The sequence below is a fragment of the Bacillus rossius genome, chromosome 1, assembly GCF_032445375.1.
Source record: "Bacillus rossius redtenbacheri isolate Brsri chromosome 1, Brsri_v3, whole genome shotgun sequence".
NCBI classification, from domain to species: Eukaryota; Metazoa; Arthropoda; class Insecta; order Phasmatodea; family Bacillidae; genus Bacillus; species Bacillus rossius.
Genome location: NC_086330.1, coordinates 362,000,541 through 362,014,822, shown reverse-complemented (window position 1 = coordinate 362,014,822; position 14,282 = coordinate 362,000,541). Strand labels below are relative to the sequence as shown.

At 35.0% G+C, this 14,282-nt stretch overlaps 1 protein-coding gene across 3 annotated transcripts; it reads right to left on the bottom strand.

The window, feature by feature from the left end:
- Positions 1-499: 499 nt before the first annotated feature.
- Positions 500-14,074, bottom strand: LOC134528322 (uncharacterized). 3 transcript variants are annotated; one of them, XR_010074384.1, is made up of 6 exons: positions 13,790-14,010; positions 9,947-10,072; positions 7,858-7,924; positions 5,567-5,650; positions 4,664-4,704; positions 500-1,114 (listed from the first exon to the last, which is right to left on the bottom strand). XR_010074384.1 is itself a non-coding variant. In XM_063361856.1 (5 exons), the coding sequence occupies exons 2-5, from the start codon at positions 10,059-10,061 to the stop codon at positions 769-771; spliced, it is 612 nt and encodes a 203-aa protein (XP_063217926.1). In that variant the 5' UTR covers positions 10,062-10,072; positions 13,790-14,074; the 3' UTR covers positions 500-768. The 3 variants fall into 3 exon arrangements, 2 of the variants coding, with proteins under 2 accessions (XP_063217926.1, XP_063217925.1); XM_063361856.1 differs by lacking the exon at positions 4,664-4,704 and having other exon boundaries at positions 13,790-14,074; XM_063361855.1 differs by lacking the exon at positions 4,664-4,704 and having other exon boundaries at positions 7,858-7,927; positions 13,790-14,047.
- Between the last annotated feature and the right edge of the window lie 208 nt (positions 14,075-14,282).

The following is a 14,282-nucleotide window of genomic DNA, read 5'->3' as shown; positions in this document are numbered from 1 at the left end:
GTTCTATAGAGTCAAATCATTTTAAGTTTGGTTTTACTGTAAACGAACATCATGCAGTTAAGAGATGTTGGTAGGGAACCATGCCATTTGCCTGGAAGGATTGAGGAAACAGTGGAGATCTGAAATTATAATGGCAAGATCAGAATTCTTACCTGTCCTGTGTCACCAGTGCACCACCTTGCTTACTGTGTCTGCATGCAGCTAGCCCATTTGCATGCTATTATAGTACTATTTAACTGTCAGCACCACAGGTCTTGTTTTCTAGAAGTTGCCTCGATTCAAAGCAGCTCCTTGAGAACACATTCTCATTCCCACCACATTAAATCATGAATCCAGCATCAGAAAATATTAAATATAACTTTCCTTAAGTGGTGACTGCAATTCAATGTTACTACTTACTATTCATGGTACTCCCCAAAATCTGTCTTACCAATTTACTCTATACTAGGGAGAGAAGGGGGGGGGGGGGGGGAGGGGAGTTTCTCATAAACTTCAATTATTTACAATAGGAAAAGAAAAGCATTGCTAAATATGTATTCTAAGAAAACTAATGAAGCATTTAAAGCTACAAATTAATATACAAAAGTCAAAAAAATATCAACAACTGGAATATTTGATCTGCACATGATTAGAAAATTATTTTTAAAACAAGCTGGTATAAAAACACTTAAGACAATTTACAATCTTACAAGTCTTTGTTTGCTCTCTCTGAAGTTAGAAGTTTCAGTTCTACACAAAACTAATATTCTTAAAATGTATGCTTAGTCGTTACTCAATGGTTTCTTTCACAACGTTGTCTGCAGCATCGTTCTTTTCCACCACATTGTCACCTGCACAATTTCTTTCACAATGTTGCAGCTCAGGTCCCCCAAAAATGTTGCTGCCCGTTCCCTCTGCAACTGTATAACCTTCTAACCTGTCAATAAGGCACGTTGCTGTTTGCGCAAGTCTTAATCCGTAGTGTTCGTACAAGCCTAGATGTTGCTCAGCTTCTTCCAGCTTCTGCAAGGTGGCTCTGCAGTCTGGTATCTTAGCAATGAACTGCTTATCATCATCCGTCAGCAAGTCTTGGCTGTCCTCCCATTTAAGGCTTGGAGGACCACGAGCTATTGCACTGTCAAAAAAAACAATGACAAAGTTGTTACAATAAATACATAATAAACACATATTTGATTAATTATATTGTCGCGAGCATGCGCTCGCCAGAATATATCTATATAATATAGTAGACTCCCGATTATCCAGGTGCGGGTTATCCGTTTTGCTGATTAACCATGCCATATTTCACTTTCATAAACCATAAAAATAATTTTTGACTTTATTTCCATGCACGCACATCAACAGCACTTGTGTAGCATTAAATACAAAGAATCAACAAACAATATTTTGCTTTTCCTCAATAGCTATTCGCTTCCTTCGTTGGATAGCAATTTTTGACAACGCCCAAGTATTCAGCAAACATTTATATTCCGCCATCCTGCATATCAACAGCAGTTCTGGAGAGAGAAGCCAGAAGCTTTCAGGGCTAGTTTTCCTTGTGCCACTAGAATGCGCTTTAGGCAAATCATGCCACACACACATTCTGGAATTACTTTAACAGGTTAAATAATCTTTGTAATACTAGAAAATGTTAAATTTATGCTTTTTAAAATTCTTAATAGAACTGAAAAAAAAAATCTCCCATATCAATAACATTATTATTTTGTAACTCAGATGTTGGTAGTGCCTACATAGGTGAAAAAATGTTATGCCCAAGCTCTATTATGTTAACAATGCAGTATGTGAATTATTTAATTTTAGGTTAACTAATCTGTAAATGTTAATAACCATTTAATTAAATGTACTTCAAATGTATTTAGATATGTATTAGTTCTGTAAATTAATTTAATGGGAGTAGTGTCTTGATTAAAATACTCTCTTATGGAGAAAAAAAATGTATGTGACTAGCACTGTTTTGATTAGCGCTCTGTTTTACTGGAACAAATTAGGGTGTTACTTTGACAAACGGGTGTTACAGTGTCTTAGATAGTCGGGATGAAAACATTTCAATCAGCTTTTTTTCCCATTGCTTTAACCGTACTTTTCGGTTATCCGTGGAACCCTTGCCAATCATTACCCCAGATAATCGAGAGTCTACTGTAAATATAAACTACTTGCATAGCCTACAGGAACTGAATAAATACATACCATTATTTTTTAAACCAGAACACAGTTAAGTTGCATCAACTACATACACGCTAATATGACATAATAGTTTCTATAGTTAAACTATATTATTGGAATACCTAAAATCACTCTTCAATAAAACATAAATAATTTGACTCGCAGTCTAATCAATGGTCATGCCATAAGCTAGGGGAGGAAGCAAATGATAAATGAAAACATAAGTAATTTCAGGGTGGTAGCAGGATTGACTTGTGAAACTTGTATTGTATTCTAGGGGATGAGAAAGTACTGAATTTCTCATACATTTATTAACAGTATGGTTGTTGGCATTTTAAAACTTGAAGGACACTATTTATGAAATAGGAAAACTGCATTATCTGCAAAAAGTCATAATAACTACAAACATAGGTTTCTCATATGATTAGCTTATGCAACTCGCAATTAAACATTCACAGTCAATGGGTTTTTGCAACCAAGGAACAAGGGGCTGTGCTTAATGTTAACTACTGTTCATAATTTTTTTTGTAAAGGTTCTTCCTTTTTTAATTTTTTATATAATAAATGGCACCTCCCCATGAAAGCAGTATCATTCCAAAAAAATGCCGCTCCCCTCCCACTCAAATTTTTTCCACATTTTGAGCTGATTACGCCTTTGAGCCCCGACTGCCCCATGATGACCCGAGATAACACTGCAGCGGTGGATGCCATGAATTATCCAGAACTCTCATGAGCGCATGATTCTGCAGTGGCTCGCAATTGCCTTCTGTGGCATGGAGGTAAAGGGACTCCACAACACCCAGCCACAAACCCAAGTTAGAAATTTTCGACAAGTGGAAAAGTCTTAACTCTGCTGGGAATCAAACTCTGAACCTTTGACTCCACAGCCAGAAGTACAGGCAAAAGGCCATGGTAAAAATAAGAAGTAAGTTTATGCCTTCAAATAAATTTGAACACTGATTTTACACCAGAAATCATTATATTGTGCACTGTAAACAAGCATAAATAAATTTATTGTAGCACATTGGCCTTGCCTACTTGTATTGTCCTCCCATAATATCTGAATATTTGCAAGGTCATGAAAACATTCCACATGGATCTTCCCTTCCAATAAAATGCCAGTAGTATACCTGCCAACTTTGGCCAGTCCAAAAGCGGGAGGTTTTTTAGTGGAGTAAATACTTGTTCCCCCAATAAAGCGAGAAAATTTTGGTTATTTTGTAAATTTTGAAAAAATTTTTAAAGAGTAAACCAGCATGATCAGCACAAGCAATGGGCAAATTGTGTTCTAAAATAAAATACGTTAGCAAACACTCTGCTTTTGTCACACTATCTTCTTTCCGACTTGTGTTACGAAAAACGTCTAATTTCTGATTTTATGCTATATGCATTTAGCATTGACGGCATGTTTCTTCGTATTTATATGTTTCACAATGTTGCCCTTTCAAGCATGCGAGACGGAAAAATCACAACGACAAAAATAACAAAATGCAGCATGTTCACCTTTCCTCGATTGCAAAATGCACGGAAATTCGTCACTAAATGTCTTCTGGTACACAGCAAGATACTTCACTGTAGGCTTACTTAGCGCCATTTCTATTAAATCCCTATTGCGGAGTATGCCTACAACTATACAACGCGTACAAAATACTCATCACGCAACTGCTTCCACAAAATAATATTTTTATGAATACACAGTTGAATAAATTCGAAGACTGTACTATAATGCTACCTCTACACTTCGTCTGTGAGCACAGACGCGAACAAAGGCGAATTTGTTCGGGGACGAACAAACAATTCACACATAGCCGGCTGACAAACCGAAGCGAATTTGGACACGAATGTAAACAGTGGTATCATAAACCCACTATTAATCCAGTCCGTCTTTATTTCAAACCAACACCACCGAAAACACAGTTTATAATGTTGACAAAACACGCCATCTTGGAAAACAAATGAAACCTTTTTCTGGTTGGCTAACAACACAAATTATGAAAATGTACCAAAACAGCTCCCATAATTATAGTAAATAACTACGTTTCTTTCTTAGATGTACGCTTAACCAAGAGTTTTAGCCGACAATTGCGGGCATTTAGGCTATTAAAATAACTGCACATTATGATACGAACCATAGTTACTATACGATTGTACGGAATAATGGTACAAACATATTAATTCTATAAATTTATTGCATTAAAAACTTCAAGAGAAACAGAACCAAAAAACGGGAGATTTGAATGACAAATCGGGAGTCTCCCGCCTAAAGCGAGAGGGTTGGCAGGTATGCAGTAGTATTAATTCACTGAGTGGCTACAACTGTAAGCACAATGTGTGGATTGTCAGTGCTATGAATCTCTACAAATGGTTAAATCTACCTGGCAACTGAAGTGTACCAACACAGTAATACCGTATTCACCGAAAAATAAGTTGACCTGAATGTAAGGTGACCCCCCCCCCCCCATTACAAAAGTCATTGTTCAACGAAAAATTATTAACTCACCTTTTTCCTTTCCTTGCTTAGTAGGTGCCAAGGGCGAAAACCTGCAGGATTACATTTATCAATACCATTTCACACACTGGCTTTAAAAAAGCAGGGGAAGATTGTGTGGTTTACCAAATTAAAAATTAGTGGATATTGATGGAAATTTATTAAAAATATCTGTTAATATGTTATAGTGATTTTAATAATTTTTGCATTTATATTTTCATAATTTAAATGCACTACATTGCCTTCGCCACTACTTTGGGATTATCAGAAGTCGGTGGGAATTGTAAAATGCATGATATGAAAATGATAAATAAATACATACCCTCTAACACTACATAGCTCCTGGGGGGAGGGGGAGTGATCTACACCCTGGTAGGTGCTTAACTAATACTGTCGTTAATAATGCTTCTAATCAATATTTATAAAAAAAAAAAATCTAAATTTTTTCAATGTATTCTGTGTAAACTGAGTACCTAAACTAAATGGCTGTTGAAATAGTTTGCTGTCTGTTATAAGGCAACCCCCCCCCCCCTTTTTTTTGGGTGATTTTTTCAACAAAAAAAGACTTGCATTATTTTTGTGTGAAAACTGTCACTAAAATCATAGCTCACCTAACTTAAACCAGACCTGAGTAAGCATACAAATTTTAATCATATTCTAGCTCCTGCTGTTCACCATGTTTTACAGATACTTAACTGCACCTTGTCAACTGGTTGACAGCTTGCTTTTATTTTTTTTATAACTCAATGGTTCAACTGCCCAACACAAACACAGCGTGTATAAGTTTACTGTGCAGGCTTTAGTAATGCCACTCAACAGCCAGAATTTACCAGAATAATTCTACACTATTAGAAGTGAATAGTAATTTTACATATATTTTAGCTTACTACCCTTAAAAGCTGTTTTTGTACTCACTCTCTGCTTGCTTGCTTCCTGTTTTGCCTAGCTAGTTTCAGAGCCTTCCAGTCATTCTCCTCGTTATTTAGTTTATCAAAATACCTGTTCAAGAGAAAACAATATTAAGTACACTCTGATATAAATATCTATGAACTAATTGTATTAATACACAGTAGAACCCTATTATATTATAATTATAAGGTTTTCGCTTATTAAATTTTTGTGCTAGCAATACCATTATTTTAGACCCAGAATGTTCTTCCTGAGAGAAAGGCATACATTTTTGTTCTAATGTCGTTTCATCTATATAACATCATAAAATAAGCCTAAAATAATAAAATTAGTAGAGGTGAAAATTCATAACTGTTATTACTAATATTCATTTGCTATTGAAATGATCTTTAATGCATGTGTAATAGTTGCCCTGAGCCACATGGCCTATATTAAAACTCTTCAACTTAAGATCCAAGTCAAACTATCTTTCAGCGAGGAGGCTATTCACTAAATTTTAAAGGTTACATCTATAGTGAAGGTCAGAAGCCATGCTATTGATCTTAAATATTTTCGGAGCGATTCTGTAAGCTTTAGGATGACCTTATCGTGCATCCTACTGTCCTTAAAGTAATGGCTTGGTCGAAGGTGTCTTTAACTAACTACCAACATTTTGTGATAAAATTGCAGACTGATGAATTTAAATATGCAAAAATGAGATTTGATAATTATTTTGTTTCCCATCTTATCTAATGTTACTGCAACCACCTTCAAAATTTTATTATATTCCTCATAGATGCTGAAAATTTTAAAACAGAGCATTAAATTAAACATTATTGCAAATTAAATACAATCACATAATTATGTTTAGTATTTCTATGTTACTTTATATTTCACCCTTGAAGAATTTTACTAATACTTTTTTTTGACGTGATAATGTCTTATAAATCGATGAACGCCGGCTGCACGCACGAAAAAGCATAACTCGTTGTCACGTTCCGCCTGAGCCGAGCGTGCAAGAATCTGCCAACCACAGTGCGAGAAAATCTTCTATAATATCAAACAGGTTGAGGCGGGCTTTTTAACTAATTGTTCGTGATTATATTTAAACAAATTATTAAAATTAAATTTGCAAAACCTGTAAATAATATTTGAAAATTAAAATGTAGGTATGCAATTTTTCATCAATGTTTTCTTATGACACTATCACGTAAAATTATCGTCCGTAAACCGACTTTACAGACAACCACCTTTTTTGCTATTTAATGTTTTAAGTATTAAAATACATTTTAAGTATTACTTTAATTAAAATTTATTTATTATTTATTAATTAATTTATATTTATTTTAATTAATACATAAGAAAATAAATTACAAAAATTCAGAGCATGAAATTTGCAGAGGAACACAGATGGTTATAATTAACTTGTGTGTTATGATTTGATAAAAAAAAATTTCAACATAAATATAAATAAAAAAGTGTTTGCACTGACACACAGCTAATCATGGGCATTTCATATATGATGACAAACAAAACTTACAAAGCACACTGGCAGTTTTGTTGGTAGAATGAGTGCATCTTAGCTTAGTGCAGAAAGTGTGTTTACTTAGAAACTAAGCATTTTAGAGAAAAATCTTCAAAAGGGAAATCATCTGTCTTTATGAAAATGAAACAATCATCAAGCCTACATATAAAACTTAATTAACTCCATAATTTCATTTTACAAGCAGTATGGTGTAACCAAAAAACCAATAGGAATAAAGTAGTTGGAAGTTGCCTGAATTAATTTCAAAGCTATTGTAAAACATGTTTACACAAAAATGCAGTGCAACTGATAGAACCAAGATGATGTGACCATGGTTTCATATCACAGCTGAAAACCCCTCTCGTACAGGGAGGGGGGGGGGGGGGGAGACGCCTTTGTACTTGCAAATAGTAGTGTGAGGGTTTACTTATCCATTAAGATATTAAGGAAAATTCCATTGCAAAGCATGTCTGTCAGAAAAACAAAACTGAGAAATAAAATATACAAAACAAAAAAACTGAGCTTAGCTACTGTCAAAAAGGAATTAGTAAACACATGGAATTCCAAAGAATTAAAAAACATCACATAACTAGTAAAATGACGTCCATTGTTAATCTTAAATTCTGTTAATAACCAGTTAAGGTCATGAACAAAAGAACAGCTAAAGATGCACAATGAAATCTTATCACAATTCTAAGATGATAGATTCCGTAATACACAGTGATTTAGGTCACAATGCTAGACAGTTGTAGGTAACTGTGAAGGAAGAAAGGAGGCGAATTCATTTACTTACTCTTTGAGTGTTATTTTATCTTCTGCATTTTCTCTTGAAGAATTGCCATTTTCAGCTTTTCTAACTGCTACTGAAATGAAAGTAAATATTGCTTGGTAATTTCAAAATAGGTTACTAGCTCATCACAGTACCATGTAATTTATATTTTTCAGTCTTTTATGTTTGAGTTCCAAACCTTCACAGTTGCTTTCAAAATATCTAATAAGTTCACAGGCTTTATTAGGCAGTGCAATTATGCAACTGCCTTTAAGGTGGCCACCTGGCTGGGTCACCCAACAGCATGCAGACCTCCAGGTGTTAACGTGCCATTTACAAACCACTTGAGATTTAATAAACATAAAGGTGTCTGATTACGAATCCAAGAGCCACTGCACAAGTTTCGTTCCATGATCTCGTCTATAACATGTACTTTTCGGACAGTGAAAAAAGGCTAAATCAGGTATTTTCACATGCCTTTTTAGGTATGAAAAATTATACACACAAGTGTTGCAAATGGTATAGGGAAGTAGCCTTTATCTTTAATTTTACCGTTTAAAACTATAGGGTCTCCACTTGAAGTCCCATAGAGGCGTGATACAGACTCGAAGACTGCACGCCGGTTCTGTGCTTGGCGCGTAGAAGCTGCGAGCAAGTATTGCCCCTGAGCTTTTAGAACTCTTGTGGCCGCCTTGAAGATAAAATAAGAACAGTGTTTCACGCTCCTCACATCAAAACAGCTTAGCTTACTGATTGATCATATTACATTACACCATATTAAACCTTTTGGGAAATTACACTATTAGGTAACTTCATCATAGTTCTGAGTTTGACACCTGAATATTCAGCCGTTTTTTCTGGTACAAATATTGTTTAATGTTTCGGTTGTCTAGCTTTTTGTAAAACAAAGAACTTTATTTAATTTAATTGAATAAGCTGACGTCGACCCAAGTGTCTCCTCGGCTCCTTCAGGCCGTTATGCCTCGTTAACGTCCTCTCTTGCATTACTAGTGCAACCTAAGTACAGTGCTATGAGCAGGGACGCACAGGGACCCATTGTAAATATTCACAAGTGTCTACGTTTTTTTTAAATAATTTATAATGTCCTTTTCTTTTTAATACTTTGCATTTCGGGATTTCTGTATATATTTTTAAGTGCTTATGCTGTGTCATATCATGTACATCGGCAAGCCTGGCCCGCGGCGTGAGTCGCATCTTCTCCGCCGGCCCGTTTCCCCTTCCTCCCCTCCGCAGCCCGCGCGGGCGGGCGGCGGAGCGCCAGACAGTTGCCTACTGGGAGTCGCACAGGGCGGACCTGCTTCGCTCCGCTCCGCGAGAAGTAGCACGGGGTCCGGGTCGCAGCGTGGATGAAACGTTCGTCTACCGACGTGGTCGTCCAGGCTGTGACAGGATTCCTCGCGATAAACCTCGTTAACAAGATCGCGTCTTCGTAACATCGCAACTCACTCCGCTCGAGACGCACGCCGTGCACGCCTGGACCTTCCTACTCTCTTAATCTGTATATATCGTTATAGAGTCGTCTACGCATACGTCACGAGTCGCGTACGTGCTACGAAGCACCACTGAACTTTTCGTAACCGGTACGATTCGCTACGGGACCGCATTCGCTGCTACGCCGGTTCTCATTTTGTCTCCAAGTGTTTGTTTCCGGGAGTCCGGGTCGCGGCAGAGGAGGACGCTCGTTTCGCGACGTGCCGGCCAAGCTGCGACAGGATTCTTCACGGAATAAAGGAGCTCGTGAAAACGGACAGCATCGTATTATCCTTGTTACCATCTACCATTCCTTCCACATACGCAAAGTTCCCTCCTGGTCCCTTACTTTCCGGTCCCGGCCACGTTGGCCTGAACTCACTCCCTCACCGACGAGAGCTACACGGGCAAATCAGGACAGTTCACCACAGGGAATTAGGGACCATAGACCGAGGGACGTCAAAGCTTATGACTAGCATGAATCTGTTGAAAAAGTGTGCTTGTTTATGCTACAATAATAGAAAGCAGGAAAAAGGCACATAGCAACTACTTAATGTACAGCAATAGTAGCCTAGTTGTTTACCTAATCAACATCATAACAAAATTACAAGCTATACTTTACCTATTCCTCTCGAAATCCTCCTAGAAAACAAAGATGAACGACGTTTTACGACCGGACTAATAGATGACAAATCAATGACTCGTTTGTTTTGCTTGTCTTGTTCCTCTTGATCCATTGTACAAAACTCTGAAAGAAAAAAAAAATATTACATATGTGATATTTGTTTTGTTGGTTTCAGAAAACAAGTCGTTAGATAAATATGTTTTATATTCAGACTATTTTTTTTTAAATTATAAAAGTCATCTATAAAAACTGTCATGCTAATCAAAACTTTGCCATAAGATCCATTGAGTATGTTCCACAAAATTTATGTTTATTTGATGGTTTACACTGTCATTACTTGAGTTTATATGTTGAAATCCCTACCCTAATTATATGATTTGCCCGAGTGGTAACAGATCATAGTTCCAGAAATTTTGTGACTGTTTCATCACAGTAACTCTACTTTGTTTACCTACTTTTGTTATCTTAATTTGTATGCATACATAATTTTACGCTACGTTAGTCTGTGTTTCAGTGGGAGCTATGCGTGTTAGAGGGAACGTATTGTTTATTCTGCAAAACTTCAGTTTACAATTCCCACGGACTTCTGAAAATCCCAAAGTAGCGGAAAAGGCAACAAAGTCCATTTAAATTATGAAATAAAAAGCATTAAAAAAACATGAAAATATAAATTAAAAAAAAAAAATTACTATGACATATTACCAACAGATATTTTAATAAATTTCCATCAGTATCCACTAGTTTTTAATTGATTCAACCACACAATCTTCCTCTGCTTTGAAGCCCTTCACAACTACAGTATTTTAAATATTTCTGTCATAACTTAACCAATAATTCTTCATATTTATCACTAGCCCTGTAAATACCTAGTCTTTTAGGAAAAACCACACAAACTACAGCAATATAAAACATAAAAATTATGCAAGAACACACAAAGAACCTACCTTTTTTAATACTCATTATCAATACTTACTTGAAGTTCAGGCCAAGTTCACTGCACGAAACCATGCATTACACAGAATTTTTTATTGGGTGGAAAGAATGTAGAGAAAAAACTATACATCATGGAAGATGGTATTGTGTTTTATACTAGAATAGGAAGGGCTGAAGTATATACATCATACAATACTAACTTGAAAGTTAGTTTCAAAAAGAAACATATTTTTGTGCAAAACAAGCATGTGAAAATTCTCAGCCCAAAACTCCCATATGACAGCCGATGGTAATGACTTCAGCGCTGTCATGTTGATGTCAACATCAATGTTGTTATAGTATCGTGTTGTAGTGGTTCATTCACACATCAACATGCAATATGTGTAAAATTATAAAATGCACCACTAATTATATGTTGTGTTTACAAGGTGGAGTGGAGGAATCTGAGCATCTGTGTGCATTCAACCCCAATGGACACCTTTAGAGTGATCAGTTACTCTAAAATACTCAGGATTCCACTAAAATCAAAATTTTGTTTGGATATTAACTATTAACTTTCAATTAATAAAAATAAATATGGGGTAAATAACTAAATATGTACTGTACGGCCTGCGGAGATAAGAAATTCCAATTACTTTTGGAGATATCGCCGTTCTTATTTTGCAATACAAGACCTATGTAATCATTCGACCGTAGCAATTTTATATTTTGCAGTGTGTGCGTGAATTTTCCATTAAGTAAGGTTAGTTACATTATAAATACTTCAAAATAAACGGAAATTAAAAATAATATCAATTAATTTTACTTGTTGTATAGTTTTAAGTATTTATAATGTAACTGACCTGACCTAACAAAACGGGAAAAAGGATGAACAGTGGGAACTCACGCAATTTTCTTTTTACATGATGTAGTCGTTCACGTGGGAGACCTAAGATGTACAAGAAGTTCTGTCCCTGCCCGAACACGCCCAAATATTCACCTTCGGCCAACCTCGGGATTTGTTTTATTTTTGAGCAGGAAAAATGAATTCAAATATTAAAAGTGGTCGGTTAGGTTAGGTACATTAAAACACTTTAAAACACTATGGACGGTTAGTTAGGTTAGTATAGCTACATTAAAATAAACAGAAAATATAAATATTAATAAATAAACCCAAGGTTGGCCGAAGGTGAATAGTTCGGGTGTAATCGGGAATGGCAGAACTTAATGTGCATCTTAGGTTTCCCCGTTCATGTACGTCGGAAAAAAACAAAAAAAAACTTGTAAACAAGCAACAATATTAACTCCGCATGAGTGCACAGGATGAAAATTAAAAAATTCTATATCTCCTAAAGTATTTGGAATTTCTTATCTCCACCGGGTTTGATGAAAAGAGGAAGTTAAAGAGCACAGAATAAAAGTATTTTCGGAATTGAAATTTTTTTTAACAAATATCGCTCAAATATGAAAATTAACAAATTCAATATCTCCTAAAGTATTTGGAATTTCTTATCTCCGCAGGCTGAAATGAAAAGAGGACGTAAAAGAGCATATAATGAAAGTTATTTGAGATTTTTAAAAAAATTTTTGACGCTAATCCGTACACTACATATTTACCCCAAAAAGCTATGTAACTAATAAAATTCATTAGAATGTATTGTTAAAATTTACCTGTTAACTGTCAACAGTGATGTTACACATCTATCGATCCCTTTGATCCTACCTAACCCAGAATGTGTGGAGTGCAGTGGGTTGTAGCTAACCTAGCCTATATGAGTCAATCACACAAGATCTCTGCTAATATATGGGAACATGGATGAATTACAAATGACATGCAACCGAGAAGAATGCACTTTTTATTTCTAAATGGTAAATTTTAAAACTTAAGATGCTTAGTGGAAATTAGTGGGATAAATATGATTTTTAAAATTATCCACATTTTGAATGAACACTTTGTTATTTGCTGAAGGGCATTCAAATATCACAATTTTTTTTACCAGTAAAAATTTTGTTTGCATTAATATACCATTTGCACTATAAATTACTACTGTAATCTTCTTTTTTCTCATTAGTGAATGTTTTTACAGTTAGCACAAACTGTTCATTATAATGTAATATTGGAGTATGTAAAATAATTGTTTATACTGATTTATTGTATTTATTTTAATTTTGAAGGAGTGCCTCTTCCGTAAAAATTACAATAAATATTTCAAACTTTTTTTTTTACTTCCTGGCATGTTTTCCAATCATTACCTAAGAGGGCATTGTGATAAAGTAGTTTACCAGTATTTGACCATTTTAACATGTGGGTTGGTACTTACATTAAGAATAGCGTAGAATAATAAGAATGGTTGGTTAGGATAGCTGCATTAAAAATACTGTGAAATTGTTTGAAGGTTAGGTTAAGTTAGCTACATTGGTTAGGTTGAGTTAGGTTAGCTACATTTCAATTGGTAATTCCTAACATATCACTGAAATCAATTTTACAGTATTTTTAATGTAGCTAACCTAACCAATGCTCCACACTATTTTTAAGTATTATAATTAGCTAACCCTAACTACGTCATAAAATGGCAAATTAATTTACATATCAAATGCTCTCTTAGAGAATGATAGCAAAACATGTCAGTAAGTAAAAAAAAAAAAAAAAGTTCCCCCACCCCACCTTGCTCTTTTTTCAGAATTACCCTTTTTGGTTATCATCCACAAAATATTTCTGTATTGTTTGAACATTAAGTTTACATAAAACGATATACGGTTAAGGACTACACAAATATGTTTTTGCCTTATTTAACCTAACATTTCCCGACATAGTTTCAGTAATAATTTTTTGTGTAGCAAAATAAGAAAAAAATTCGAATTGGTCATTATTTTCAGAAATGCTAAAAACAAAACCTAATGAGACAAGTGTCCAATGTCAATACTTACGTAAACCTATTCAACGTCAACATTTGCAGCCAACCAAACGTATCTCTGTGGAATGTGGATAATAAATTTAACACTTCGTTTATAGTTCATACTTCATGAATACACAATTACTAGAAATAGTCTTAATTTTAATCCAAAACTACAACACTGAAAACAACCACATACGAAAAAGGCGCGTAAAATCAAATGACAAAAAGTTCAAAACAATTTCATCCAGAGGGTGCAACTTAATTGGCAGAATAGAGCTAAAATATTTGTGCGGTTGTGAAATGCCAACATCAAAAACTAAGTTTTAAATACGAAGAAAACATAGATATGTTAAAACACAATTTCTTATAAAAAAAGTAATTTTACAGACTTTATTAGTTCAGAATTGTTGGAAGGTGTATTAACGAGGTAACGTATTGAGTGTAATCGCAAACAATTATACTTTGGAATTTTTTTTTGACAATGTTTAATTATCCAGATCTGGGAAACTGGGAAAGTAGAGAAG